Below are 17107 nucleotides of genomic sequence, written 5' to 3'. Positions count from 1 at the left end.
CGCCTATAATCCCAGCTACTCAGGAGGCTGAGGCAGGAGAATTGCCTGAACCCAGGAGGCGGAGGTTGCGGTGAGCCGAGATCGCGCCATTGCACTCCAGCCTGGGTAACAAGAGCGAAACTCCGTCTCAAAAAAAAAAAAAAAAAAAAGAAAGAAAGAAAAAGAAAGAGAGAGAAGGAAAGGAAGAAAGAAAAGAAAAGAAATAGGGGCCGGGCGCGGTGGCTCAAGCCTGTAATCCCAGCACTTTGGGAGGCCGAGGCGGGTGGATCACAAGGTCAAGAGATCGAGACCATCCTGGTCAACATGGTGAAACCCCGTCTCTACTAAAAACACAAAAAAGTAGCTGGGCATGGTGGCGCTTGCCTGTAATCCCAGCTAGTCAGGAGGCTGAGGCAGGAGAATTGCTTGAACCCAGGAGGCGGAGGTTGCGGTGAGCCGAGATCGCGCCATTGCACTCCAGCCTGGGTAACAAGAGTGAAGCTCCGTCTCAAAAAAAAAAAAAAAGAAAAGAAAAAAAGAAAAGAAATACGGTTCCCACTCAGGCTGTGTTCCAGCCGCACTGAAACCAGGTACTAACTGGCATGCAACGGTTTTCAAAAATGCATTTTCCTGTCGTGGAGCGCTGGCAACCATAAGCAGCCAGAGGCAAAGGAAGGGAAAGTCAAAGGGCAGGACGTTCTGTTTCATATGAGTGAGCGCGAACACCGTGTGAATGCACAGGAACTGGAACGGTGCTTTGGAGAAGGGCCTCTGAGGAAGGCCGCAGGTAGGGATAAAGGGGAGCCTCACTTTACAGCCTGGATACTGCCCTGTTCAAATATAATTTTTTCGTATCAACAAAAAAGACATACGTGTACTCTTTGAAAGGTTTATTTATTTATCTATTTAATTTACTTATTTGAGACGGAGTTTTGCTTTTGTTGACCAGGCTGGAGTGCAATGGCACGATCTCGGCTCACCGCAATCTCTGTCTTCTGGGTTCAAGCGATTCTTCTGCCTCAGCCTCCCGAGTAGCTGGAATTATAGGCATGCGTCACCATGCCCGACTAATCTTGTATTTTTAGTAGAGACAAGTGTTTCCCCATGTTGGTCAGGCTGGTCTTGAACTCCCTACCTCAGGTGATCTGCCCGCCTTGGCCTCCCAGAGTGCTGGGATTACAGGTGTGAGCCACCGCGCCCGGCCTGAAACTCTTTAACAGGTAAAAACACACACAATTCACCAGGGCTATCTTCCAGTCCCTTATCATCTGAGAAGCCTGAAAATTATCAATCCTACACTCATCAATGAGCCTCAAAGAACAATCCCCAGCGCAGGGTTTTCCTGGTTATCCCTCCACGAGTATCTATCTCCCCAGCACCAGGACCGCAGAGGCAGAGTTCGCCAATCACAGTCCTTCAGGACGCCTCGGACCTCTTGCAATTCAAACCTGCCGCACCGCCCCTCTGTCACTGTGCCCCCAAAATTTTCGGGTTACTGTGGCACTAAAATCATGTCCCTCGGCCAGACGCAGGGGTTCACGCCTGTAATCCCAGCACTTTGGGAGGTCGAGGCTGGTGGATCACTTGAGGTCAGGAGTTCGAGACCAGCCTGGCCAACATGGTGAAACCCCATCTCTACTAAAAACACAAAAATTACCCGGGCGTACTGGCGGGAGCCTGTAATCCCAGCTATTCGGGAGACTGAGGCAAGAGAATCGCTCGAACCCGGGAGGCGGAGGCGGCGGAGAGCCGAGATCGCACCACTGTGCTCCAGCCAGGGTGAAAAGAGCCTGAACCCCAGAGGCGAGGTTGCGGTGAGCCGAGATCTCGCGATTGCACTCCAGCCTGGGTAACAAGAGCGAAACTCCGTCTCAAAAAAAAAAAATTGGGTCCCTCGGCCATTGCTCTCGGCAATCGTACCCTGGGACACTCTGTCCCCAAACTCCACCCCCACAATGTCCCCAGGCCCTGTCCCCGGGCCACTGTCCCGCCAACCCTAACAGTCGCAGGCCGGAGCAGCCAAACCGCGGGACCCTTCCCCCGCAGGGCGTCGCCCTGTTTTTCTGCGCTCTGCCCGGGTCCTCCCGCCCCACCCGCCATCCCCGGGCTGCAGGGGTGGCGCCCACGGGCAGCTCCCGTCCCCGCCAATCAGCGGTTGCTGCACACGCCCTCCGCCGCAGCCAATCCGCAGCAGCCCTGCAGCTCCACCCCTCACCTGGGGGACGCCGGCGCGCTCGGGCCTGCGCCCCTCCGGGACCCAGCCTGGGAGTCTGCGCCCCCTAGTGCCCTACAGACCCCAAACCCAGGAGTTTCAGCCCCTTCTCCCTCTGATCCAGATTTCTGAACCCCCGACATTCTCTTCCCTCTGGATGTTTCGCGCCCAGCCACCTTCCAATTCCACGGGCACGGAGCGCAAAACTCTTCCCCGAGGGCCAGGAATAAGGAGGAGGGCCTTTTGCGTCTCCTCCTCCATTATCTCCTAATTAGCGCTTAATTTACTCTCCCCTGCGGGTTTTTAATAAGCGCGCTGGTGGGCCGGCGCGGTGGCTCAAGCCTGTAATCCCAGCACTTTGGGAGGCCGAGGCGGGTGGATCACGAAGTGAAGAGATCGAGACCGTCCTGGTCAACATGGTGAAACTCCGTCTCTACTAAAAATACAAAAAATTAGCTGGGCATGGTGGCGCGTGCCTGTAATCCCAGCTACTCAGGAGGCTGAGGCAGGAGAATTGCTTGAACCCAGGAGGCGGAGGTTGCGGTGAGCCGAGATCGCGCCATTGCACTCCAGCCTGGGTAACAAGAGCGAAACTCCGTCTCAAAAATAACTAACTAAATAAATAAAATAAAATAAGCGCGCTGGTGAAGCCAAACCGCTCTACCTTTCCCAGGAGCTCCTGGCGACAGCAACAGGGCAAGCAACATCAGGCACCTGCCTGCTGCAAGGCCTGGGTTTGGGAGCGCGGGGAGCTGCAGTCCTTCAGAGTCGAGGCCACGTGTGGGCCTGGGGTGCAGGGCCAAGTGGGCAGAAGGACTCGTCTACAGGGTGGGAAATAAATATAAACGATGTCCTCCTCCTCTGGCTGCAAATCGCTTTTATGGGAACCTGCAGGGTGACCTGGCACCTTCCTAAGCAGGCTCCGAGTCTAACACTTGTGGGCTACATCTGATACAGGTTGGGTTTGAGGTGGGAGAGTCCTAGGGAGACGGCCCCAAGAAGAAATGTGGGAAATCAGGAAGGGATATCAGGGACGTCCACGGGGGTGCCCCTCCTGGCCTTGCGCCCATACCCCAACTCTGCACCCCCTGTCACGAAGAGCTCAATGCCAGTGCAGAAGTTGGCTTCAGCGGCCAGGAATACTGCCGCGGCCCCCACCTCAGCGGGCTGGCCCATTCGGCCCAGTGGCTGGAGAGAAAAGAGGGAAGAAAGAGGTCAGGGGTCAAGAGGAGCCCCACCTGATCGCCATGCTCCCCACCCCCAAGCCACCTTCTACCACCTGGATCTGAACCCCACTCCTACCTGGGCCAGCGTGCCCTCTAGGATTGTGGCCCTAGGGTCTGGCGTTGACGCTGCCAGCTCCTCCCACAGTGGGGTCCAGATGTTTCCTGGGGAGATACTGGGGGAAGGGAGAGAGAGGATCAAAGAAATCTGTCTCCAGTCACTTGGGATCACTCCCAGTCATCCCACTTCCCCCAGGAGGCTCTCGGCCTGCTCAGAGCAGCTCACCAGTTGACTCGGACACCGTAAGGACTTTCATCCAAGGCCAAGGCTTTGGTCATGGCTGTTACTGCCCCCTGCAGAAAACAGAGCGGAGAAGTTGAGATGGGGCCCCCGCCATCCATTGTCTCCTGCCAGCGGGGGCAGAGGGGGCGGCAGGCATCAGAATGGGGAACTCATGCTTTCCTTGAAGGCTGCCTTCAGAGGCACCAGACTGTTTCTTGGGAGAAACTTGGCATAGAAATCTGTCATAGGAAGGTCGAGTGCGGTGGCTCACACCGTCAATCCCAGCCCTTTGGGAGGCTGAGGTGGCTGGATCACTTGAGGTAGGAGTTTGAGACCTACCTGGCCAATATAGTGAAACCCCGACTCTACTAAAAATACAAAAATTAGCCAGACATGGTGGTACATGCCTGTAATCCCAGCTACTGAGAAGGCTGAGGCAGGAGAATCACTTGAACCCTTGAGGCAGAGGTTGCAGTGAGCTGAGATCATGCCACTACAGCCTGGGTGACAGAGTGAGACCTTGTCTCAAAAAAAAAAAAAAGAAAAAGAAAGAGAGAAAGAAAGAAAAGGGCTGGGCATGGTAGTTCATGCCTGTAATCCTAGCACTTTGGGAGGCCTCAGTGGGCAGATCACCTGAGGTCAAGAGTTCAAGACCAGCCTGACCCATACGGTGAAACCTCATCCCTACTGAAAATACACAATTAGCTGGGCATGGTGGTGCATGCCTGGAATCCCAGCTACTCGAGAGACTGAGGCAGGAGAATCTCTTGAATCCAGTGGGCAGAGGTTGCAGTGAGCTGGGATCACGCCATTGCACTCCAACCTGGACCACAAGAGCAAAACTTCGTCTCAAAAAAGAAAAAAAGAAAGAGACAGAGAGAGAAAGAAAGAAAAAAAGAAAAAGAAAAGACAAAAATCTGCCACCCAGGCAGTTATGGCTGGGTGCTGAATTGGGAGTTGAGTGTGAGACTCTCTCTAGGGATCTTGCTAGGTCCCGCTCTATAGTTGTCTGGACTCAAAGCCAAGGCCCATGGGAAGAAGGTAGGGAGGGAAAGAAGGGGTAGGGGCTGTTGTACCTTACTGGCCACATAGGGCACGGCCTGGGCCTGGCCGATTGCCCCCACCAGGCTGGAGATGTTGATGATGTTCCCCTGGCTCTTCCGAAGGTGGGGGAGGGCAAGCTAGGGACACAAGAGGCCAAGTAAACCGCAGAAGCCCTGAAACACAGCCCCAGGCATCCTGAAGTCTGGGGTGTCGGCCATCTCCCTGGCATGTTCCTAGTTTATCTCAGTGACTGCTAGAGACAGCATCTAATATAAACCCCTCTCTGATTTGCCCTGCGGTCGCTGGGTCTCAGCACTCCAGGAGTCTCTCCTTGCTGGGAAGGGATTTCTCTGTTCTCCTGGGTGTCTGATTCTGTCTCTGCCTTTGTCTCTGTTCCCCTCTCCCTGGGTCTTTGTACGTTACTCAAATTCCAGTCTTTATCAAGACAGGAAAATGGATGAGAGATCCAGAAGGCTGCATTATTTTTCAAAAATGGGAGGAAGATCTTTTCCAATGAAGATCTTTACTCCAGGCCCAGTCTGGAGTACAGTGGCAATGTTGGTAGCTCACTGCAGCCTCAAACTCCTGGGCTCAAGCAATCCTCCCTGCCTGGCCTCCCAGAGTGTTGGGATTACAGGTGTGAGCCATCACAGCCAGCCAGGAAGTTCTTTTATCTACTGGGGGGAAGATGGTTTCTGTGAGGCCTTAATGAAAGGCACTCTGGGCCAGGCACAGCATCTCATGTCGGTAATCCCAGCAGTTTGGGAGGCCGAGGCGGGTGGATGACCTGAGGTCAGGAGTTTGAGACCAGCCAGACCAACAGGATGAAACCCCATCTCTACTAAAAATGCAAAATTAGCCAGGCACGGTGGTGCATGCCTGTAATCTCAGCTACTTGGGAGGCTGAGCAGAAGAATCACTTGAACCCAGGAGGCAGAGGTTGTAGTGAGCTGAGATGGCGCCACTGCACTCCAGCCTGGGCAACAGAGTGAGACTCCATCTCAAAAAAAAAAAAAAGAAAGAAATGCACTATTTCCTGCCACCTTCTCTCCTGCAACTCAACTCCCTGGCCACCTGGGAGGTCCCTAAATACACACACACACACACACACACTCTCTGTGTGTGTGTGTGTGTGTGTTACGTGTGTGTTCCTTGACTACACATGACCTTGCATAAACTCTAAACTCAAATTCTCTCTTTCATCTCACTTGCCTTGGGCAGCTGAGCTGGCTTGGCAAGGCCTGTTCCTGCCACTTAAGACTAACTGGTACAAGGCAGCACCCCCAGCAGCGTCTCAGAGTGGGAATCTAAATCAGCTCCCTGCCCAGTTCCCGCCACCAACTCTTTCTTCTTTCTTTCTTTCTTTCTTTATTTTTATTTTTATTTTTAAGAGATGGGTCTTGCTATGTTGCCCAGGCTGGAATGCAGTGGTTATTCACAGGCGCGGACCCACTACTGATCAGCACAGCAGTTTTGACCTGCTCCATTTCTGACCTCGGCAGGTTCACCTCTCCTTAGGCAACCTGGTCCCCCACTCCCGGGAGGTCACCATATTGATGCCAAACTTAGTGCGGACACCTGATCAGCATAGCGCACTACAGCCCAAAACTCCAGGGCTCAAGCGATCCTCCCACGTCAGCCTCCCAAGTAGCTGGGACTACAGTCACGAGACACCGTGCCCAACTTCTCTTTTTTTTATTGTTGTTCTGACATTTTGTTCAACCACTGACTCTTTCAAGCCTTCTCCACTCCCCTCCACAATGGCCTCCGCCCTTTTCTGTGCTATATCTTCAGACCCACCCTGAATGTTCCAACCTCAGGGCCTTTGCATTTGCTGTTCCCTCTGCCTAGAGCGCCTTTTCCTGACAGAGCCACGTGACCCACTCCTAGGGTGACTGGACCTGTTTGCCCAGGACTGAAGGGTTTCTGGGGACATGGTACTTTCAGTCCATGGTGTCAATGCTAAATATGGACCATCCTGGGTAAACACTCTCCCTCAGCTTCTTCAAACCCTGATCCAAGGTCATCTTAGCAAGGCCCTCCCTGGCTATACTGTTTAAAACTGCAGGCCAGGCTCATGGCTCACACCTGTAATCCTTGCAATTTGGGAAGCTGAGGAGGGAGGATTGCTTGAGCCCAGGTGTTTGAGACCAGCCTAGGCAACTAGCAAGACCCTGTCTTTCTTTTTCTTCTTCTTCTTTTTTTTTTTTTCCTTTTTATACAGTCTCACTCTGTCACCAGGCTGGAGTGCAGTGGTGCGATCTCAGCTCACTGCAGCCTCCACTTCCCAGGTTCGAGCAATTCTCCTGCCTCAGCCTCCCAAGTAGCTAGGACTACAGGCATGCGCCCCCACACCAGAATAATTTTGCTGTTGTTGTTATTTTGTTTTGTTTTTTGAGAAGGAGTCTCACACTGTCGCCCAGGCTGGAGTATAGTGACTCAATCTCAGCTCACCACAACCTCCACCTCCTGGGTTCCAGCAATTCTCTGCCTCAGCCTCTGCAGTAGCTGGGATTACAGGCATACCACCACCATGCCCAGCTAATTTTTGTAATTTTAGTAGAGACAAGGTTTCATCATGTTGGCCAGGCTGGTCTTGAACTCCTGACCTCGTAACCACCGGCCTTGGCCTCCCAAAGTGCTGGGATTACAGGCGTGAGCCACCGTGCCTGGCCCCAAAAAATAAAATAATAAAATAAAACTGCAGTCCCTCTACTCCTGGATCCCCTTCCCTCTTCCAGATGTTTTTTCTCTGTGGTACACACTCCCTTCTGACAGGTCATATACATTTTATTTATTTGTTCACATTCTGTCTTTCCCCCGAGGATGCAGAAACCTATGAGGGCCGGTCGAGACTTCTTATTTTGTTTCTTCCCCAGCGCTACAGCACCGGGCACATAGCACATGCTCCATAAATATCCTTTGAGTGAATGAATAAGCGAATGAATAAATGAATGAATGTACTGAGGGCCTGGTATGTGTCCAGCCCTGTCCTCAGCAATTAGCTAATTTCATCCGTCTAACATTCTGCTGAACCTACAAGAAGGAGGTACAGCTGGCAGGGAGCAGTGGCTCATGCCTATAATCCTTGCACTTTGGGAGGCTGAGGTGGGCGGATCATCTGAGGTCTGGAGTTGGAGACCAGCCTGACCAACACGGTGAAACCCCGTCTCTACTAAAAATACAAAATTAGCCGGGCATGGTAGTGCATGCCTGTAATCCCAGCTCCTTGGGAGGCTGAGGCAAGAGAATTGCTTGAACCCGGGAGGTGGAGTTTGCAGTGAGCTGCTATCGCATCATTGCACTCCAGCCTGGGCAACAAGAGTGAAAGTGTGTCTCAAAAAAAAAAGGAGGAGGAGGAAGAGGAGGAGGAGGAGTTACAGCTGAGTCCCATTTTACAAGCCAGGAGACTGAATGGAAGGATGACTGATGCCCACAGGGCATCACCTGACACCGGGCAGAGCCAGTGTTTGCTGCTGGACAGGCTGAGGCCCAAACTCACAAACGAACAAGAATTTCTAACAACTCCAAGTGTTGGCCCAGTGCAGTAGCTCACGTGTGTAATCGCAGCACTTTGGGAGGCTGAGGCAGGTGGATCATCTGGGATCAGGGGTTCAAGACCAGCCTCGCCAACATGGCAAAACCCCATCCTGACTAAAAGTTGAAAAAATTAGCCAGGCGTGGTGTTGGGCACCTGTGGTCCCAGCTACTTGGGAGGCTGAAGTAGGAGAATAGCTTGAACCCAGGAGGCAGAGGTTGCAGTGAGCCGAGATTACACCATTGTACTCCAGCCTGAGCAAAAAGGACAAAATTCCATCTCAAAAAAAAAAAAAAAATTCTCACAATTCTTAAGTGTTAAGAACTTTAGGCCAGGTGCAGTGGCTCATGCCTGTAATCCCAGCACTTTGGGAGGTTGAGACGGACAGATGACTTAAGGTCAGGAGTTCAAGACTAGCCTGGTCACCATGGTGAAACCCTATCTCTACTAAAAATACAAAAATTAGCCGGGCATGATGGTACATGCCTGTAATCCCAGCTACTTTGGAGACTGAGACAGGAGAATCACTTGAACCAGAGAGGTGGAGGTTGCAGTGAGCCGAGATTGTGCCACTGTACTCCAGCCTGGCAACAGAGCGAGACTTCATCTCAAAAAAAAGAAAAAAAGAAAGGAAAAACCATGCTCTAATATGAGCATGAATGATGTGGGCATTGGCCAGCCCCTGGCCTCCTCCTCAGGGAAGCCCCCTCACCCTCGCCTCTTACTCCCACTTGCCTTACAGCCGTCCCTCCCTCCCTCCCAGTGCTCACCCGGCCCCACCCTGCTGCATTTCTCCCTGTCTGTGCACCTGCCTGCGGTTTAATCTGCTCCTCCACCTGACCACGCAAACGTGAGACTTAACAGGGCTGAGACACGGTTCTTGCCACCTTCGCCCCAGCACCAGGCACACAGCTGGAGCTCAATAAATATTTGTCCCACACTCCCTGAGTGTCCTTCCCCCCACACCCCTCAAGGTCACTAAGTACCTGCTCTACATCAAGGACCCGCTGGGGGCTGGGAACAGTGGCGGGTGCCTGTAATATCAGCACTTTGAGAGACGGAGCTGGGAGGATTGCTTCAGTCCAGAAGTTCAAGGCCAACCTGGGTAACATACTGAGACGCCAGCTCTTCTTTTGCTGTCGTTGTTGAGACAGAGTTTCGCTCTGTCGCCCAGATTGCAGCACAATGGTGCCATCTCGGCTCACTGCAACCTCTGCCTCCCAGGTTCAAGTGATTATCCTGCCTCAGCCTCCCAAGTAGCTGGGATTACAGGTGTGAGCCACCTTGTGCAGCCCAAATGCAATCAACTCCTAATACTGATTCTCCTACTCACATGCGTGGCTCTCAGTTTTGTCCCTCATACCTGCAGGAGCCAGAGCTTAGGATCAGCTAATAATATTAACAAGATCACATCACTCCCTTGCTCAAATACCTTCCATAGCTCCCTATTGCTCTTGAGATAAAGATCAGAGACTGGGTGCGGTGGCTCACGTATGTAATCCCAGCACTTTGGGAGGTTGAGGTGGGCGAATTACGAGGTCAGGAGTTCAAGACCAGCCTGACCAACATGGTGAAACCACGTCTCTACTAAAAATATAAAAACTTAACTGGGTGTGGTGGCAGGCGCCTGTAATCCCAGCTACTTGGGAGGCTGAGGCAGGAGAATTGCTTGAACCCAGGAGGCAGATGTTGCAGTGAGCCTAGATCGCACCACTGCACTCCAACCTGGGCGACAGAGTGAGACTCTGTCTAAAAAAAAAAAAAAAAAAAAAAAAAAAGACCAAATGCCTCATCATGGCCTTCGAGGCCCTTGACTGACCTGGTCCCTGCCCCAGTCTCTTCCTGCACCATCTCCTTCTCTCACTGGGCCCAGCTGGCAGCAGCACCAAACCCTGTCTCACCGCCAGGCCCTTGCCCTGCCATCTCTTCCTCTACCCACTCCACTGGTCAGTGCTCCTCAGCTTTCATTACTTACAGGAAGCCTGGCTGCACTCCCTGAATGGGCCAGCCTCCAGGTCACACTGCCCCAGCACCAAACCCATCCCCCTCCTAAAGCAAAACACAGTCTTCTGAACTCATGCCTCTGTCTGTTTAGTCACACCTGGCTGCCCAGGGCTGTGAACTCCCCAAGGACAGAGCCCACATGGACCTGGCTTCCTGCCATATCTCCAGCACCTATAACATTGCCCAGGCCAGCTGCAGTGGCTTACGTCTGTAATCCCAGCCCCGAGGAAGGCTGAGGTAGGAAGATTGCTTGAGCCCAGGAGTTTGAGACCAGCCTCGACAACATGGTGGGACCCCCATCTCTACAAAAATACAAAAAGTAGCTAGGCATGGTGGCTCATGCCTATAATCCCAGCACGTTGGAAAGCCGAGGCGAGTGGATCACCTGAGTTCAAGAGTTCAAGACCAGCCTGACCAGCCTGACCAACATGGAGAATCCCCATCTCTACTGAAAATACACAATTAGCCAGGCGTGGTGACACATGCCTGTAATCCCAGCTACTGGGGAGGCTGAAGCAGGAGAATCACTTGAACCTGGGAGGCGGAGGTTGCGGTGAGCTGAGATCACACCAGTGCACTCCAGCCTGGGCAACAAGAGCAAAACTTCGTTTCAAAAAATAAAAATAAATAAATAAATATCCTTAATCCTGCCCTTGTTTTCTCTAGCCTAAGGAGCCACAAACTTTGGCTTGTATCAGAATCTACCAGGAAGGGCATATACCTGGCGATTCTAATTTGAAGGATCTCGGTAGGAGTACCAGAATCAAAATTTAAAGAGCTTCCAGAGTCACACGCCTGAGAGAAAAGGAAAAAAAAGAACTTCTTCTTATTATTATTTTTTAAGACAGAGTTTCGCTCTTGTTGCCCAGGCTGGAGTACAATGGCACAATCTCAGCTCACCGCAACCTCCGCCTCTGGGTTCAAGCTATTCTCCTGCCTCAGCCTCCTGAGTAGCAGGCATTACAGGCATGCATCACCACGCCCGGCTAATTTTTTGTGTTTTTAGTAGAGACAGGGTTTCTCCATGTTGGTCAGGCTGGTCTTGAACTTCAGACCTTGGATCACCTGCCTCAGCCTCCCAAAGTGCTGGGATTACAGGTGCGAGCCACCATGCCCAGCATAAAATAAGAACTTCAAAGGGATTTTGATGGTGATGATGAAGTGAGGATAATGATAATGATAATGGTGATGACGATGATGATGATGGTGGTGGTGGTGATGGTGATGGTATGATGGTGATAATGGTGGTGATGAGATGGTAATGGTGAGGATAGTGATGATGATGGTGGTGATGGTGGTGATGATGGTAATGGTGATATTGAAGATGGTGATGATGGTGATGATGATGGTGATGCTGATGGTGTTGATGGTGATTGTGGTAAATGTGATGATGGTGATGGTGATGACTATGGTAATGATATTGATGATGGTGGTGATGGTGATAGTGAAGATGGTGATGATGGTGATGGTGATGATGATGGTGTTGATGGTGATGCTGAAAATGGTAATGGTGAGAATGATGGTAATGATGAGGGTGATGAAGATGGTGATGTTGGTAATGGTAATGATGTGGGTGTTGATGGTGATGGTGGTAATGGTGAAAATTGTGATGGTGAGGATGATGGTAAGAATGATGGTAATGATGAGGGTGATAATGATGGTGAGGTTGGTAATGGTAATGATGGTGGTGGTGATGGTGTTAATGGTGATGCTGGTGTTGATGGTGATGGTGGTGATGGTGAATATGATGATGGTGAGAATGATAGTGAGAACGATGGTGACGCTGGTAACAAAGGTAACGATGGTGATGGAAATAACAATGGTGATAATGGCAGCAACACAAGTGTTCACAAGATTTCTTTGCAACAAGTGCACGAACAAGCAGACCAAAAGTCTTTGCCCTCTCAGGAAAAGCAAGTACGATATACGGATATTGTCGGGATCCTGGTGTGAACAAATCAGCTATAATTAAACATTTGGAAATTTCTGGGTGTGTTTGAACAGAGTTAAGTATGAGATGATATTAAGAAATTTCTGTTTAGGTCAGGTGTGGTGGCTCACGCCTGTAATCCTAGCACTTTGGGAGGCTGAGGTAGGCAGATCACCCAAGGTAAGTAGTTTGAGACCAGCCTGGCCAACATGGTGAAACCCTATCTCTAAAAAGAAAAAAAAAAAGAAATTTCTGTTGATTTTATTAGGTAATATAATGGTATTTTTGTTAAGTAAAAAGGGCCTGAGCCTGGGCAAAATGGTGAGACCCTGTCTTTCCAAATGATAAGAGATTGGCTGGGCGTGTTGCACTCCAGCCTTGGTGACAGAGCGAGACTCCATCTCAAAAAATATAAAAATAAATAAAAATAAAAATATTAAACATTGAACCACAAAGAAAAGTCAAGAAAAAAGAAAGAAAGAAGGCCAGGTGTGGTGGCTCATGCCTGTGATCCTAACATTTTAGGAGGCAAGGCAGGAAGATAGTTTGAACTCAGGACTTCAAGACCAGCCTGGGCAACATAGCAAGACCTCCTGTCTACTAAAACTAAAAAAAAAATTAGTCGGGTGCTGTGGCATGTGCCTGTCTGTAGTCCCAGCTACTCAGAAGGCTGAGAGGTTAAGGTGGGAGGATCCCTTGAGCCCAAGAGTTCAAGACCTCAGTGAGCTGTGGTGCTGCCGCTGCACTCCAGCCTGGGGGACAGAGCAAGAGCCTGCGTGGAAAGGATAGGAAGAAGAAGGAGGAGGAGGAGGGGGAGGAGGAGGAGGAGAAAGAAAAGGAGGAGGGCTGGGCGCGGTGGCTCAAGCCTGTAATCCCAGCACTTTGGGAGGCCGAGGCGGGTGGATCACGAGGTCGAGAGATCGAGACCATCCTGGTCAACATGGTGAAACCCCGTCTCCACTAAAAACACAAGAAATTAGCTGGGCATGGTGGCGCATGCCTGTAATCCCAGCTACTCAGGAGGCTGAGGCAGGAGAATTGCCTGAACCCAGGAGGCGGAGGTTGCGGTGAGCCGAGATCGCGCCATTGCACTCCAGCCTGGGTAACAAGAGCGAAACTCCGTCTCAAAAAAAAAAAAAAAAGGAGGAGGAGGAGGAGGAAGAGGAGGAAGAAGAGGAGAAGGAGGAGGAGGAAGAGGAGGAGGAGGAGGAGGAAGAGGAGGAGGAGGAGGAGGAGGAGGAGGAAGAGGAGGAGGAGGAGGAGGAGGAGGAGGAGGAGGAGGAAGAGGAGGAGGAGGAGGAGGAGGAAGAGGAGGAGGAGGAGGAGGAGAAAGAAAAGGAGGAGGAGGAGGAGGAGGAGGAAGAGGATGAGAAGGAGGAGGGGTGGGGAGGCAAAGGGAGGCGAAGGGAGGGGAGGGGAGGGGAGAGGACAGAACAATGGGGGTCTCAGTACACAGGACTTCTTTGTACTATTCTAGGAATATTTTGTAAGTCTTAAGTTATGTCTAAATAAAAATAAAAAGCAGGCCAGGCGTGGTGGCTCATGCCTGTAATCCCAGCACTTTGGGAGGCTGAGGCAGGTGAATCATAAGGTTAAGAGGTCAAGAGATCGAGACCATCCTGGTCAACATGGTGAAACCCCGTCTCTACTAAAAGTACAAAAATTAGCTGGGCATGGTGGCGCGTGCCTGTCATCCCAGCTACTCAGGAGGCTGAGGCAGGAGAATTGCCTGAACCCAGGAAGCGGAGGTTGCGGTGAGCCGAGATCGCGCCATTGCACTCCAGCCTGGGTAACAAGAGCGAAACTCCGTCTCAAAAAATAAAAAATAAAAAATAAATAAAAAGCATTCTAATACATTGCTGGTATGGTGCGTATGAAGTTCCTACTGATAAAATTGTATGATCTGGGCTGGGCGCGATGGCTCACGCCTATAACCCCAGCACTTTGGGAGGTCGAGGCAGGTGGATCACCTGAGGTGAGGAGTTGGAGACCAGCCTGGCCAACAGGGTGAAATCCCGTCTCTACTAAAAATACAAAAATTAGCCAGGCATGGTGGCATGTGCCTGTAGTCACAGCTACTAAGGAGGCTGAGGCAGGAGAATCACTTGAACCCGGGGGCTGGGGGTTGCAGTGAGCTGAGATGGCGCCACTGCACTCCATCTGAAGCTTCCTGGAGCAAGACTCCATCTCAAAACAAAAGACTGTCTCAAAAAAAAAAAAAAAAGAAAGAAAGGAGTTTCAGACCTGTTTAAACAACATAGTGAGACCCCCAACTCTACAAAAAATACAAAAATCAGCCGAGCATGGTGGTGGGCACCTGTAGTTTCAGGTCCTCGGGAGGGTGAGGAAGGAGAATTGTTTGAGCCCACATGGTTGAGGTTGCAGTGAGCCGAGATCGTGCCACTGCCCTCCAGCCCAGGTGATGGAGCAAGACTCTGTCAAAAAAAAAAAAAAGAAAAGAAAAAAAAAAAGCCGGGTGCAGTGGCTCATGCCTGTAATCTCAGCACTTTGGGAGGCCAACGCAGGTGGATCTCCTGAGGTCAGAAGTTCAAGACTGGCCTGGCTAACGTGGCGTGGCAAAACCCCGTCTCTACTAAAAATACAAAAATTAGCTGGGCATGGTGTCGGGCACTTGTAATCCCAGCTATTCTGGAGGCTGAGGCAGGAGAATCACTTGAACCCAGGAGGCGGAAGTTGCAGTGAGCCAAGATCATGCCATTGCACTCCAGCCTGGGTAACAAGAGCGAAACTATCTCAAAAAAACATTTTAACAAAAGAACAAAAGAAAAAGACAAGACATACACATATAACAGCTCTTCATGGGCTGGTGTAGGTGTGTTCTATGTGTGCAGGTGTTTTTAGTGTTGGCTTAATTCTAGTAGGTCAGCACAAGTTTGGAACAGGAGCCAGTGTTCACGGGTTCAGCAGGCCATTGCCCAGTGGCGGGGACATTTCACCTGGATCTCGGATCTGATCTGAGTCAGCACCTGAAGCTTCCTGGATGCTGGGCCCGGTCCCCAGGCCTCTCTCAATTTTGCCTACTCTTGCTCCCCTGAGCTCCTCCAGCCTCAAACTGGTCAGCTCCAAGCTGATGTCTCCAGACCTCCAACTTCATCCCAGACCCACAATCTCATGGCCCAGTACCCATCCCCACCAGGACGTCCACCCGGCATCTCACACTCAACAGCGCCCTCCCCAGGCTTTCCTGCCACCGCGAATGGCAGCTCTGTCTGGTCAGTTGCTGGGGGTGGGGAGAACAAATAAATCTAAAACCTCACTCTTTTTTTTTTTTTTTTTTTTTTTTTTTTTAATGGAGTCTCAATCTTAGAGTTCAGTGGCTGGATCTTGGCTCACTGCAACCTTCGCCTCCCAGGTTCAAGCGATTCTCCTGCCTCAGCCTCATAAGAAGCTGGGATTACAGGTGCCCAGCTTTACATGCCTGTAATGCCACTACACCTGGCTAATTTTTCTGTTTTTAGTAGAGACAGGGTTTTGTCATGTTGCCCACCTCAGCCTCCCAAAGTACTGGGATGACATGCATGAGCCACTGCGCCTGGCCTCTTTTACCTTTCTTTCTTTCTTTCTTTCTTTCTTTTTTTTTTTGAGGCAGGTTTGTCCAGGCTGTAGTGCAGTGACACAGTCAAGGCTCACTGCAGCTCACCCCAGGCTCAGCCTCCTGCATAGCTGGAACTATAGGCAGGCACCATCAGGCCTGGCTAATTTTGGTAATTTTAGTAAGAGGGGTTTTGCCATGTTGCCCAGGCCAATCTCAAACTCCTGAGCAAAAATGATCCACCTGCCTCAGCTTCTCAAAGTGTTGGGATTACAGGCATGGGTCACCTCACCTGGCCACATCCCCATATTTCCTTCACATCTTTGCATAGCATGTATCACTCCCTGACATGTATATATTTATATTTATATTTATATATTTTTTGAGGCAGGGTCTCACTTTGTCACCCAGGCTGGAGGACATTGGTATGAGCATGGCTTACTGCAGGCCTCGATCTCTTTAGCTCAAGCGATCTTCCCACCTTATCCCCACAAGGTGCTGGGATTCCAGTGTGAGCCACCGCACCTGCCCCTAGATTCTACACTTCCTCGCTGTTTCCCACACGTGAATGTCAACTCCCCACGGACAGGGATTTTTGTCTGTTGTGTGTTCATAGCTGTATGCCCAGGGCACAGCACGCTGTGCGTGCCATAAAAATATTTGTTGAGTTAATTAATTAAAAAGTGCTATGGGGAGAATAAACAAGATGTTATCATAGGGAATGAATGTCTGCATGCAGCTGTTGTATAAGCAAGGACATAGGGAAAGCCTTTTCAAGGAAGTGATATGTGTTCTTCTCTGCCTTTTTTTTTTTTGAGACGGAGTTTCGCTCTTGTTACCCAGGCTGGAGTGCAATGGCGCGATCTCGGCTCACCGCAACCTCCGCCCCCTGGGTTCAGGCAATTCTCCTGCCTCAGCCTCCCGAGTAGCTGGGATTACAGGCACACGCCACCATGCCCAGCTGATTTTTTGTATTTTTAGTAGAGACGGGGTTTCACCATGTCGACCAGGATGGTCTCGAACTCTCGACCTCGTGATCCACCCGCCTCGGCCTCCCAAAGTGCTGGGATTACAGGTTTGAGCCACCGCGCCCGGCTTTTTTTTTTTTTTAATATGGGGTTTCACCATGATGGCCAGGCTGGTCTTGAACTCCTGACCTCAGGTGATCCACCCACCTCAGCTTCCCAAAGTGCTAGGATTACAGGCGTGAGCCACTGCACCTGGCCTGAGACAGAGTCTTGCACTGTCACCCAGGCTGGAGTGCAATGGCGAGATCTCGGCTCACTGCAACCTCTGCCTCCCAGGTTCATTCGATGATCCCACCTCAGCCTCCCAAGTAGC

The 17107-nt window shown here is 51.0% G+C and overlaps 1 protein-coding gene across 7 annotated transcripts in view; it reads right to left on the bottom strand.

Moving 5' to 3' along the window:
• Window positions 1–854: 854 nt before the first annotated feature.
• HSD17B14 (hydroxysteroid 17-beta dehydrogenase 14) overlaps window positions 855–17107 on the bottom strand; it is a 24865-nt gene continuing 8612 nt past the window's right edge. Inside the window, exons 6-11 of one of the 7 annotated variants that reach the window (XM_074386104.1) lie at window positions 4774–4878; window positions 3701–3768; window positions 3494–3590; window positions 3264–3379; window positions 1115–1190; window positions 855–1014 (exon numbers count right to left, since the gene is read on the bottom strand). In XM_074386104.1, the coding sequence (XP_074242205.1) occupies window positions 895–1014; window positions 1115–1190; window positions 3264–3379; window positions 3494–3590; window positions 3701–3768; window positions 4774–4878 (582 nt within the window). In that variant the 3' untranslated portion in view covers window positions 855–894. The other 6 variants (XM_039465674.2, XM_074386106.1, XM_074386108.1 and 3 more) reach the window with 6 other exon arrangements.

Source organism: Saimiri boliviensis, chromosome 14, assembly GCF_048565385.1.
Source record: "Saimiri boliviensis isolate mSaiBol1 chromosome 14, mSaiBol1.pri, whole genome shotgun sequence".
In the NCBI taxonomy this organism is placed as follows: Eukaryota; Metazoa; Chordata; class Mammalia; order Primates; family Cebidae; genus Saimiri; species Saimiri boliviensis.
The sequence above is the reverse complement of the archived record's forward strand: the minus strand, read 5'-3'. Positions and strand labels throughout refer to the sequence as shown.